Source organism: Gopherus evgoodei, chromosome 5, assembly GCF_007399415.2.
Source record: "Gopherus evgoodei ecotype Sinaloan lineage chromosome 5, rGopEvg1_v1.p, whole genome shotgun sequence".
In the NCBI taxonomy this organism is placed as follows: domain Eukaryota; kingdom Metazoa; phylum Chordata; order Testudines; family Testudinidae; genus Gopherus; species Gopherus evgoodei.
In genome coordinates, this window is record NC_044326.1 from 23,369,842 (window position 1) to 23,383,786 (window position 13,945).

At 43.1% G+C, this 13,945-nt stretch overlaps 1 protein-coding gene across 9 annotated transcripts in view; it reads left to right on the forward strand.

The window, feature by feature from the left end:
- ABLIM2 (actin binding LIM protein family member 2) overlaps positions 1–13,945 on the forward strand; it is a 241,224-nt gene that overhangs the window by 99,839 nt on the left and 127,440 nt on the right. For 8 of the 9 annotated variants that reach the window (XM_030564068.1, XM_030564061.1, XM_030564064.1 and 5 more), the window contains exon 5: positions 7,703–7,829. In XM_030564068.1, the coding sequence (XP_030419928.1) occupies positions 7,703–7,829 (127 nt within the window). Of the gene's footprint in view, positions 1–7,152; positions 7,208–7,702; positions 7,830–13,945 lie in introns of all 9 variants that reach the window. The other variant, XM_030564069.1, reaches the window with a different exon arrangement.

The following is a 13,945-nucleotide window of genomic DNA, read 5'->3' on the forward strand; positions in this document are numbered from 1 at the left end:
ACAGAACAGGTAACGAAGTGATCCATTCCCGGTTGCCCATTCTCAGCTTCTGGCAAACAGAAGCTAGGGACACCATCTCTGCCCATCCTGGCCATTAGCCATTGATGGACCTATCCTCCGTGAATTTATCTAGTTATTTTTTGAACCCTGTTATAGTCTTGGCCTTCACAGCATCCTCTGGGAAGGAGTTCCACAGGTTGACTGTGCGTTGTGTGAAAAAAAATACTTCCTTTTGTTTGTTTTAAACCTGCTGACTATTAATTTCATTTGGTGGTCCCTAGTTCTTGTGTTATGAGAAGGAGTAAATAACACTTCTTTATTTACTTTCTCCACACCAGTCACGATTTTATAGACCTCTGTCATATCCCCCTTAGTGGTTTCTTTCCCAAGCTGAAAAGTCCCAGTCTTATTAATCTTTCCTGATACGGCAGCTGTTCCACACCCCTAATCATTTTTGTTGCCCTTTTCTGAACCTTTTCCAAGTCCAATATATATATTTTTGAGAGGGGGTGACCACATCTGCACACAGTATTCAAGATGTGGATGTACCATGGATTTATACAGAGGCAATATGATATTTTCTGTCTTATTTTCTACCCCTTTCTTAATGATTCCGAATATTCTGTTCGCTTTTTTGACTGCCGTTGTACATTGAGTGGATGTTTTTAGAGAACTGTCCACAATGACTCCAAGATCTTTCTTGAGTGGTAACAACTAATTTAGACCCCATCATTTTATATGTATAGCTGGAACTGTTTTCCAATTTGCATTGCTTTGCATTTATCAACACTGAATTTCATCTGCCATTTTGTTGCCCAGTCACCCAGTTTTGAGAGATCCTTTTAGCTCTTTGCAGTCTACCTGGGACTTAACTGTCTTGAGTAGTTTTGTATCATCTTCAAATTTTGCCACATCACTGTTTACCCCTTCTTCCAGATCATTTATGAATATGTTGAATAGAACTGGTCTCAGTACAGACCCTTGGGGGACACCACTATTTACCTCTCTCCATTCTGAAATCTGACCATTTATTCCTAACCTTTGTTTCCTATCTTTTAATCAGTTGCCAATCCATGAGAGAACCTTCCCTCGTATCCCATGACTGCTTACTTTGCTTAAGAGCCTTTGGTGAGGGACCTTGTCAAAGGCTTTCTGAAAATCTAAATACACTATATCAACTGGATCCCCCTCGTGCACATGCTTGTTGACCCCCTCAAATAATTTTAGTAGATTGATGAGCCATGATTTCTCTTTACAAAAACCATGTTGACTCTTCCCCAACAAATTATGTTCGTCTATGCGTCTGATAATTTTGTTCTTTACTGTAGTTTCAACAAGTGTGTCCAGTACTGATGTCAGGTTTACTGACCTGTAATTGCCGGGGTCACCTCTGTAGCCCTTTTTAAAAATTGATCTTATATTAGCTATCCTCAAGCCATTTGGTACAGAAGCTGATTTAAATGATAGGTTATAGATGACAGTTAGCAGTCCTGCAATTTCACATTTTAGTTCCTTCAGAAATCTTGGGTGAATACCATCTGGTCCTGATGACTTATTGCTGCTTAGTTTATCAATTTGTTCCAAAATCTCCTCTAATGACACCTCAGTCTGGGACAGTACCTCAAATTTGTCACCTAAAAAGAATGGCTCAGGTTTGGGAATCTCCCTCACATCCTCAGCTGTGGCAATCAATGCAAAAATTCATTTAGTTTCTCCGCAATGGCCTTATCATCCTTGAGTGCTTCCTTTAGCATCTCAATCACGCAGTGGCCGCACTGGTTGTTTAGCAGGCTTCCTGCTTCTGATATACTTAAAACATTTTTTGCTATTACTTTTGGAGTCTTTGGCTAGCTGTTCTTCAAATTCTTTTTTGGCCTTCCTAATTATACTTTTATACTTCATTTGCCAGAGTTTATGCTCCTTTCTATTTTCCTCATTAGGCTTTAACTTCCACTTTTAAAGGATGCCTTTTTGCCTCTTACTGCTTCTTTTACTTTGTTATTTAACCATGGTGGCTCTTTTTTGTTCTTTTACTGTTTTTTAATTTGGGGTATACATTTAAGTTGAGCCTCTATTATGATGCCTTTAAAAAATTTCCATGCAGATTGCAGGGTTTTACTTTTGGTCTTGTGCCTTTTAATTTCTGTTTAACTAACCTCCTCACTTTTGTGTAGTTCCCCTTTCTGAAATTAAATGCTATGTTGTTGGGCCATTGTGGTGTTTTCCCTGCCACAGGGATGTTAAATTTAATTATATTATGGTCACTCTTACCAAGCAGTCCAGCTGTATTCACCTCTTGGACCTGATCCTGTGCTCCACTTAGGACTAAATCAAAAATTGCCTCTCCTGTGGGTTCCAGGACTAGCTCTGCTCCAAGAAACAGTCATTTAAGGTGTCAAGAAACTTTCTCTGCATCCCTTCCTGAGGTGACATGGACCTAGTCAATATGAGGATAGTTGAAATCCCTTATTATTGCTGAGTTTTTTATTTTAATAGCCATTTTATTTTGACTAACACTTCTCTCCATAAAAAGAAACTGGTGCATGAAACATTTGTCTCTAGGCAAGTGATACAAGGACTGGGGAAAATGCTGACCAAGTTTTATTCCGGGTGATCCCATCTAGCACAATCGTGTGAGTTTGACTTTGCTATAAGACCAAAATGCCAATGTGCAGCCTTATTCATCCGCCTATTCATCTCTAAATCCATTTTAGAAAGGCTCTGTTTTCTTTCAGGAAATCTCTGTGGATTTGCTGAACTCTAATTCTCTGACATTATATCTTCTAGTATCCCTGTCTGTTCACTTCAGTTCTATTCAATCCCCTCCCATTCTACACTTAATGATTTGGAGGAAAAATGGGAATCTCTCTCTGCTCTCATCCTGCGCCACTGCATCTTTAATTGTTATATGATTAAACACCTTCCTTTTCTCTTTAGTTTCTGATGGACTCTCTCTGTAAAACTTTTTCTGACAATGTGTATTTAGGAGAATATATCAAAATATATCAGCAAATTCATTTGTATCCGGTTGAAAAGAAATGAGTCAGTGAAGGATGTTACCTCAGAGGCAAGTAGACAAGGACTTACATAAACAGGCATAGTTGGCATAGCAACTGCAGTATTTGTTTTCAATTGTCCAAAATTTAATAGGAAAAAGAGCTGTTAAAAGAAATACACCCAAAAATGCTTTTCAGCCAGCCAAAAGCTTGAATAAGATGTAGAGTGAATGACAACCACATACACTATATTGTACTAAGTCTGTGAAAATAAAATTCTACAGATGAGATCAAATTAGATTACCAAGTAAAATCCCTGGCACGTGCAGGTTCCCAAACAGATTCCTGCTTTCTATTAGAGAACCTATACTGAGGTGTGTAGTGTCTCGTGGGAGTAGGTCTGGGCACACACCCAAGTGTGGGGTTGATTTATTAGCAGAGCTCCAGCAATCTGCTCCACATTCTAAAGGTTTTTGCCCTACGCTGATTTCAAGCTGTGCTGGGGTTCAGCATAATGGTCTTAAAGAGGCACGTTATAACTTTCCTTATGCTTCACAAATCCACCAAAGGCAAACGAACATCACCTGCTATAATTCTGTGCTCATTAAAATGCTGGTACTATTACACTTCTTTAGGCTATCTTGTTTGTAGTCTTATTAATATTACATTTAAGCAACTAAATGCACCTTGTATTTTAAACAGAAATTATGCTAAGAAAGTCAGTTTTTCAAAAATGTATAATAGACTCCTCTGATTTGAAATCACTTTACCAGCAACAGTCTTCCTGGATTTTGAGTGGCTTTGTGCATCTTTTTTTCCCCTCCCTAAAGGACTTGTTGTTTTCTTTTCTGATGTCTCTAAATGACTCTAGATATCTCTAAATGACTCCTGGTTCTGCCTTTTCTTTCTCAAACTGTCTTTAATAACTTCCTCCAATAATAACTGAGCTTGCATAGAAAAGAAGGGAGATTACTGGGATACTGATGCTAGTATCACTTTGTATATAACTAGATCATTGCTTTTTCTCACAATCTCTGCATATTTTAACACCTTTTAAGCTTATCTTCTGAAAATACATCAATATATTCTTGTTCCTTTACTGCTTAAAGACTTGAATCTGTCATCACACCCTAGATTTTATGCATTCTTCTTTCTCATTAATATATTCCAGATAATGATGCTGGTAAACCTCGAGAGCTCCCTGATTTATTTCTTCTTCCAGTTCTGCTTTCAAGGCACTGCAGGTTTGACAGGCTATAGTAGGCCATCGTTTAATCATGGGGATTTGTGCAGTTTGGAATCACTGTCAATTGTCTTCTTTTATAGCTGTTGTTTAACCAGGCTGACGTTCTTGCTTCTTAGCTGGATGTCTCTTTTCTTATGATTGTTGATCTAGCTGGGTGGGAGTGGTGGGAGAGGGGAGCCGGAACTGTGAAAACGTTTGCCACTTTTTCGTCATTGAAATAAAAAATTTGCATTACATTTTTTAATATTTGACACATTTTGACCTACCCTGATTATTACACAGTAGCACCTATAGACCACAGTCAGGATGATAACCCTCTTGTACTGAATACTATGCAAATACAGACAAAGATACTGTCCCAACACAGAAGAGACGTTGTGACTGGCTTTCCCTTTTAGTGTTGTGGATTTGAATTCTGTCATCAGTGATGAGCATTGTTTCAGGAATAGTTTAACTATAACTAATAGTTTAATAGTTAATAGAAACACATGCATCTTTTCTCCAACCCACATGATCTCACCCTCCCATAGCACAGCCAGCAGTAGCAACCCCTTTGAAAATACCTTTAATTGAATTCGTCTTTTTTTTTTTTTAAGTTGATGCACTGGGATTTGAATCCCACATTATGTGAACTGTCACAATATGAATCTGAGTGCCAGCCTCAGAAATCTTACTAAATCCAGTGGAGCACCTGGGAGCTTTGAACTTCTATCTCTGAGGCTTTGGGAAAGACATTTTCACCTTTCTGCCTAGTGATAATTGCCTGTTGCATACAGCACAAGGATGGTGTTATGCATTAACTGGTTAATGTTTGAAAAGTGCTATGTGACAGCCACCATCTTGGCGAACATGCTGGGGACTGAACTAGGGACTGTCTGCACTAAATGAAGGAGCTGCTACAGCTTGAGCTGAAGCTCCATAACTAGGAGCTGTAACAACTTGTGTTATCTGTGAATTGGCCCCGAGAGGGACTTGTAACACAAACTTATCAGTGGGTTACACTTCAAAGGTGAGACATGTTATATGAGCACTCTGTTATAAGTATTATTGTGATCCCAGAACTAAGCACAAGCATTATGCTTTGGGTATATTGGAGTCCTGATACCACACTCCCAATCGTGAAAGTAGTCCCCTCTGAAAATAAGAACACACCACTAATGTATCTTCTCTGCCTCTTAAAATATTCACTCTGAGCACCACTGCTTCTTGAATCCATTTAAATCTATAGAGACATTACTGTTTTAATAGTACTGACCTGAATACAAGATAACTGGGAACATCTAGTCCTCTTTTATTTTATTGCACTCCTAAGCAATGGAAGCTTTCATTACCTTGAGACTTTTATGGGTCTCTGAAAGTAGTGAATGAGGAAGAGTATCTTGTATTTTGCCTGCTAATTAGAAGTGACGGTGTTTTTCTAAATTGGTATCATTCTCCTTTTTTACATTAATACCATGAGGTTTGCCCTGGGAAGAGCTGAGAGTGCTCCCCAAGGCCACATGTTTGCCCAGTTCCAGTCCTTTGCAAATTGTTTTGCTTTGATACAGCTCTTCATAGTGATTATCTACTTGCATGTTTGCTGTTGCTTTTAAACTTTTATGGCAAGTTTAATCTGCTCCTAGAGACTTAAAGCTAAGTTTTTCTTATTTACTCAATGTTCAGACTGAGCTGGTAGTATCAGAAGATGCGCTGATCCAATATAAACCTCCTTACTACTTCACTTAGGCAGGGCCGGTGCAAGGATGTTTCGCGCCCTAGGTGAAACTTCCACTTTGCGCCCCACCCCGCGCTCCTGCCCTGAGGCACCACCCTTGTGGCAGCTCCCCACCCTCCGCCCTGAGACACCCCCTCCTGCCCCAGCTCACCCCTGCTCTGCGCATGAGCACCCCGAGGGTGCCGTGGCTGCTTCACTTTTCCTGCCTCCCAGGCTTGCAGCGGGAGGCGGGAGAAGTGAAGCAGCCACGGCATGCTTGGGGAGGAGGCAGGGCAGGTGTGAGCTGGGGCGAAGAGTTCCCCTGCGTGCTGTGCCTGCCCCTTACTTGCTGCAGGCAGCCCTCCCTGCACTCCCCTGCCCCAGCTACCTCCACCTGAATGCCAGCAGTGACTGGGGCGGCCAAAGATCTGGCCGCCGCGGTCACTACCAAAGAAAATGGTGCCCCCCAAATGCCAGCACCCAAGGCGACCGCCTACGTCGCCTAAATGGTTGCACTGGCCCTGCACTTAGGGTTTGTCTACACTTACAGTGCTGTAGCGGTGCAGCTGTGCTGCTATAGCACTTAGTGAAGAAGCTACTTATGTCGATGAGAGCTTCTCCTGTTGCCATAGGTACTCCACCCCCCTGAGAGACGGTAGGTGTGTCAACAGGAGAAACCCTCCCAGCAACACTGGTGGTTAGGTCAGTATAACTGCATCACTGTGGATTTTCCACACTCCCAAGCAACATAGTTATACCAACAGAAGTCTGTAGTGTAGACGAAGCCTCAGACAAAAAAAAAAAAGCTCCATATTTTTCTTCTAAATTTGAGTGATGAATTTGCTTAGTGGGAATTCAGTGGGAGCCGCTGGATAGTCTGCACTTAAGTAAATCAGATCACTTATTTGGGTGCCTAAATAAGGACTTGGAAGTTTTAAAAACCTACTTTTTAAATCGTACCCTGAATCTTTGAGCTGAAATGAGTGAGTGTAGGTGGGGTCTGGTGCTACTTGGACATAGCCTAGTTTGCTAATAAGTTGTGTGATGCTGCAGTTTTTGTATTTATGCTTAGAACTTTGTTAATGTTGGTAAGTGCATTTTATAAATAAGTAAAAAACATGCAGCTAGTGATTGACTTTTACATGTGGTACATCCTGTGTTACCAACTCTCATGTTTTGATAGTGAGTCTTATGAAACTTGGTGTTTTTTCTTAAAGCTCCAGCTCCTGGAGGCAAGCTATTACATGAAACTTTCAGCTTTCCTATTTTTAAGTAAGTTTCTGACCCTCGTGGTTGCATAAAAAGGCCTTAAAACGTGACCTAAGTGTAATCTAAAGACTCAAAAAACAGGACAAATAATAAGAACCTGAAATTTATTATTTAAAAAAATTGGATTGTTTTTTGGACAATTTCATGACTTTTGGGGGACCTGACTTACAAGTTTTGAAAAGCTTGGGGTTGGCAATACTGCATATTGTATACATACACTGTAAATTTATTAAGGTACCTACAAAATCCACCTCATTAGAAAAACTAATGTTTCTGTTAAGTAGTCACCCTGTCAGTGATGATATATCTATCCAACTTGCCAACCAGAATGAAGCACACATGGGTGGGCAGCAGGAAATGAGATTCAAAACTTCCTTGTGCAGTTACTATGATAACACCAATGGATACTTGTCTTGCAGTAACCTGTACTATTGCATGCCCATTATCAGTTATGCATAAGGCATATGATTAATTTTGCAGAGGATTTTTCTTTTACAGATTGCGGGGGCTGTGGTTCAGAAATAAAAAATGGACAGTCGTTGGTAGCCTTGGACAAACATTGGCATTTGGGCTGTTTTAAATGCAGGACATGTGGCAAACTTCTGAATGCAGAGTACATCAGCAAGTAAGTTGGAATGAGAAAAGGCGACCAATCCTTATTGTCTCTAGCTCATTTTCAGCATCTGTTAGCAAAAAAGGTGTTTGGTTAGCTTGTTGTGTTGTTCCATGTTCTTAAGACTATACTTGAATTCTTTGGTAATTATACAAGCATAGTTTTTCTTTCTCAAATTTTCAAATTGTTAGTGAAAGTGAAGAAATAATACTGCTAGCTTGAGCCAGGCATACTGGAGAAAGGGTAAGTGCAATCTTCTACCCAAGACTCTGCCTATGCACCTAAGTGATTTAGGACCACAATATCCATGGGTCTTGTGCTGCTGTGTTACTTTGGTGCGTTTGCAAATCCAGCCCCTCAATCCTTACCTATACCAGTCTTGCTCTTCTAGTCCTGGCCCTCTTTTGAGCAGAGTCTGTTATCTGTGTTTGACAAAATACACCGATGCTGGGATGTGAACAGAAAGATTGTCTTCTCCCATGGTGTTTCCTACTAGGAAGAATATCCTAAAAGTGTTTATCAAGGTAATAAATTTCCGGTGTTTGTATCACTCCAAATCCTTGTGATCACAAATGATTTGACGGCTTACACTGAATATAACAGCTATGCTGAGAGGCTGCTCAAAGCCAGTTCAAGTTCCACTGAGGCCCTGTTTTGAGGGCTTAAGCAGAACATGGTCCTTCTACTGGTCTTCAGAAGAGGGGTTAATTTCTCCCTAAGAGGCTGAGGTAGAAAGTGAAATGATTTGCCCAAGGTTACCTGGGATGTCTGTGGTAGCCTTGGGCCAGTCACTTACCTATGTGTTTCAATTTCTCCATCTGTTAAAATGGGAGGAAATATTTGCTGCATCACCTGTGTTAGAGGATTAATTTGCTAATGTTTATAAAGCCCAATGAGCTCCTTAGAAGGAATTTAGGTACATGGTCATCCTTTCCTACATGACTAACTTATACTGCAGAGGTGAATTAGGAGGTTAGAAGAGGGTGCCATTTACCTAACTCCATAGTTAAAATGAAGCAAGATTACTGAGGACTAATTCTTTCTAATATTTTCTATTCACCAAATCAAAAATAGTTTTTTGAAATACGTGGATGAACAGTAATTTTTGAATATGTGTTTGTTGGATAGACAAGAAAGGCTTTTGATGAGATTAATTGCTAAAGGTCTAGTAGTAATATGAAATGATTTTTTTCCTGCTGTATGGACATATAAAATATACAGAGGATAGGGTTGAGCATGCTGTATTCTACCATTCTGACCCATAAATATGTTCACCTGGCAGGGTTTGCCTGTATTTAATAGGAGAAAAGCATACATTTTTTTGAAGGGCCAGACCCAAGTTGACTGGTGATAAAAGATTTTTTGTCACCTTTTATCAAAAATTCCAGTGAGAATGGGTTGAAATAGGAGGGGAAATTGTAAAAGTGTATCCTTTTCTTGTTAAAAATCTTTTCAGATTTGTAATTTTAGAGCAGCTCTAATTCCACTTCGGGTGTAATAAAGTTTGCATATGTCAGAATGCAGCTTGTTGTTTTTACTGCAAGGAGCAGGGTAAAATGTAGTGTTGTCATAACCGTAGTCCCAGATTTGGACCTTAGCGTCCAAAATATGGGGGTTAGCATGAAAACCTCCAAGCTTAGTTACCAGCTTGGACCTGGTACTTGCTGCCACCACCCAAAAAATTAGAGTGTTTTGGGGCACTCTGGTCCCCCTGAAAAACCTTCCCTGGGGACCCCAAGACCCAAATCCCTTGAGCCTCACAACAAAGGGAAATAATCCTTTTTCCCTTCCCCCCTCCAGGTGCTCCTGGAGAGATACATAGACACAAGCTCTGTGAATCCAAACAGAGTGACTCCCCCTCTTCGTTTCCAGTCCTGGAAACAAAAGCACTTTCCTCTTCACCCAGAGGAAATGCAAAATCAGGCTAGCAAATTCAACACACACAGATCTCCCCTGATTTCTTCCTCCCACCAATTCCCTGGTGAGTACAGACTCAATTTCCCTGAAGTAAAGAAAAACTCCAACAGGTCTTAAAAGAAAGCTTTATATAAAAAGAAAGAAAAATACATACAAATGGTCTCTCTGTATTAAGGTGACACAATACAGGGTTAATTGCTTAAAAGAATATTGAATAAACAGCCTTATTCAAAAAGAATACAAATCAAAGCACTCCAGCACTTATATTCATGCAAATACCAAAGAAAAGAAACCATATAACTTACTATCTGATCTCTTTGTCCTTACACTTAGAAACAGAAGACTAGAAAGTAGAAACTACTTCTCCAAAGCTCAGAGAAAGCAGGCAGACAGAAAACAAAGACTCAGACAACAAACATCCCTCCACCCAAAGTTGAAAAAATCCAGTTTCCTGATTGGTCCTCTGGTCAGGTGCTTCAGGTGAAAGAGACATTAACCCTTAGCTATCTGTTTATGACAAGTGTGACAGACCCAAACCAGTGGGGTACAGGAGTCTGGTAGAGGGCAAATATACTGGTCACTGGATGAGTAGTTTTCTGTTCCCTGAGTGACCAGAGCAGGAGCTGCACTAGAGTAATCAGGAACCTGCTAGAACCAATTCAGGCAGACAAGCTGATTAGAACACCTACAGCTAGTCAAGGCAGGCTAATCAGGGCTCTTGGTTTAAAAAGGAGCACACTTCAGTCAGGGAGGGGAGAGCCAGAGGGGGGAGAGTGCGTGTGAGGAGCTAGGAGCAAGAGGCACAAGGAGCTGAGAGTGAGAGGGTGTGCTGCTGGAGGACTAAGGAGTACAAGTGTTATCAGACACCAGGAGGAAGATCCTGTGGTGAGGATAAAGAAGGTGTTTGGAGGAGGCCATGGGGAAGTAACCCAGGGAGTTGTAGCTGTCATGCAGCTATTACAGGAGGTACAATAGACAGCTGCAATCCACAGGGCCCTGGGCTGGAACCCGGAGTAGAGGGCGGGCCCGGGTTCCCCCCAAACCTCCCAACTCCTGATCAGACACAGGAGGAGTTGACCCAGACTGTGGGGAAGATCACTGAGGTGAGCAAATCTGCCAATAAGTGCAGGACCCACCAAGGTAGAGGAGGAACTTTGTCACAACTGGTGTGAGGGGTGGGATTTTGGTGTGCACAGAGCGGCAGAAGAAGGAGGGTGATTTAAAAAAAAAAGTAGAAGGTTTATTTTTATTTTTTTCACTACAATGGATGACCTAGTACGGGCATTGATACAAGCTATGGCAGCCCAGAAGGAGGTTACCGGTGTCCAGGCAGCTGCCCAACAGGAGGCAGTGCGGCTGCAACAAGAGACTAATCGCCTGCCAGGCTTCTCAAGATCGGGCTATGTTGCGGAAACTGGTAAACCAGGTAAAGACCCTTACAGAGCTGAACCGCGGCCATAATGGGACGCAGATCATACGGGCCAGCCATTGGCTGCAGAAAACGATGCGGGAGGATGATGTAGAGGCATACCTTCTGGCCTTTGAGAGGACAGCCCTACAGGAGGCCTGGCCTCAAGATCAGTGGTCTGGCCTCCTTGCCTCATTCCTGTGAGGGGAGGCCCAGAAGGCCTACTATGGTCTGCCTGAAAAGGCTGCAGCAGACTACCCCTTGCTGAAAGCGGAGATCCTGGCCAGATCTGGGGTAACAACTGCAGTGTGGGCCCAGCGATATCACGAGCGGAGGTACCAGGAAAACAAAACCCTGCAGTCCCAATTGTATGACCTCATCCATCTCACATGAAAGTGGTTGTGAATGGAATCCCGGAGTCCAGAAGAGATACTAGAGGTATCTGGTCATCGACCGATACATGAGGGGGATACCACCAAACCTTCATGCTTGGGTAAGCCAGAATGAACCCTCCACCTGTGATGAGGTTGTCACACTGGTAGAGAGATGAAGGACAGTGAGGGAGCTGACCCAACCAGTTAAGGAAGAGGCACCCTGGGTTAAACTAGCAGCACCAAGCCCTAGAGCTCGGGTGACTGGGCAACCAGGAGATCACAGGTGGAAAAAGAGAGGGGCTGAAGGCCCACCAGAAGCCACAAAGAGTCGGAGCACTGAGGAAGAAGAGGGTCATGATGTTAGACTGCCCAGACCAAGAGAGCAGGGAATGCCTAAGGCCCTATACAGATGTTATTCCTGCAGGAAGTGGAGACATATAGCTGCACAGTGTCCCAATACTGAGGAGCCTATGCAGTTCCCCAGGTTACTCTGGGCAGACCCATGCTCCCTAATCCACCTTGTGGGGATCTCACTAACCCCACATATGTACACCAGACCAGTAAAGCTAAATGGGGTAGAGACCACAGCACTGATTGATTCAGGGAGTGCTATCACGCTTGTCTAAGGGAAGCTCGTGAAGTGTAGTCAGCTGCTACATTCGTCCATGGGACAGTTGGTTATTACCCCTCCATCCCAGTAAAAATTGAGATTCAGAGGAACACTGCTGAGGTAGCAGCAGGTGTAGTCCCTAAACTCCCATACCCGGTGCTCATAGGGAGGGACTTCCCAGGGTTTAGAGACTTACTCCCAGTAGGAGGATTGGAGAAAGAGGGGAACCCTGAAGTTAGTGAGGAATCCACAGTAGACTGTCAACCTCCAGTCTTCTCTGAAATATCCCCAGATTTATTTTCCATTCCCAGACAGGGTAGAAAGTCGAAAAGGGAAGGGAGGACAGCTAAGTCCTTGGGAACCCGAATACTGGCCCAAAGCCAGAGATTTGCTCTCGTAGGTAGGCGGACCCAAGCAGCTGAAAAGAAGGCCACCCAGGAGGAAGAAGCACCTGCGTCTGATCCCCACCCTAATGCTTCTGAACCAGTAGAGGCAACGGAGACTAGACCTGGATCTTGGGCAGATTAGCCCCGGAAGAGGAAATTTTGGACAGGACCAGGGTGAAGACCCAAGGTACAACAACATTAGAAAGGAGGTGACTGAAAATAGATGGGGTCCCCGTGGAAGGGAGAACCCAGGGACCAGGACCCTACTTCATAATGAAGAAGAATCACTTATACCAGGCTGCACCAGTACAGGGGCAGAAGGTACAGCAGATCTTAGTACCTCAAAAACACCAGAACACTGTATTAAGTCTTGCTCATAGTCATCTGTTTGGGGGGCACTCGGGGTAGAGAAGACCCTGGCATGAGTCCTACGATGGTTCTTCTGGCCCGGAGTACATGAAGAAGTGCAGAGGTACTGTGCGTCCTGCCTGGAGTGTCAGCTGCGCAGTCCCCGTCCCCCTGAGGGCACCTTTAATATCCCTTCCCATCATAGAGGTCCCCTTTGAGCGAATAGCCATGGACCTAGTGGGACCCCTGGAGACGACGGCTCGGGGACACCAATATATACTTGTTGTTTTGGGCTATGCTACTCGCTACCCAGAAGCCGTCCCCCTGCGGAACACAGCCTCTAAAACGATAGCCAAAGAGCTGGTGGGGATCTTTGCCCAAGTGGGGCTACCAAAGGAGATATTAACAGACCAATGAACCCCATTTATGTCAAAGCTAATGAAGGACCTCTGTACGCTGCTCCATATACATACCCTGAGAACTTCAGTTTACCATCCACAGACAGATGGGTTGGTAGAAAGGTTTAACCGAACCCTCAAGGCTATGATAAGGAAGGTGGTGAATCGAGACAAGGAGGATTGGGACACCCTATTGCCCTACCTTATGTTCGCTATCTGGGAGGTACCTCAGGCCTCAACTGGATTTTCCCCATTCGAGTTATTATACGGACATCATCCCCGTGGCATACTAGATATCGCCAAAGAGATTTGGGAAGAGGAACCCAATAAGGGGAGAAATATAATAGAAAATGTAATACAAATGCGAGACTGGATAGCCCGTCTCACCCCTATTGTACAGGAGCACAAGGGAAATTTGGAAAAGGCACAGGAGGCCCAGAGGTCCTATTACAATTGCCAGGCAAAAGTCTGACAGTTCCAACCAGGGGATCGGGTAATGGTGTTGGTACCCACGGCAGAAAGCAAGCTTCTGGCCCAATGGCAGGGGCCCTATGAGGTGGTTGAACCCGTGGGGGAAGTAACCTACAAGGTGCGTCAGCCTGGACGCCGAAAACAAGAACAGATTTATCACATCAACCATCTGAAACCCTGGCATGCTCAAGAGGCATGCATAACTGTCCGAAAAGA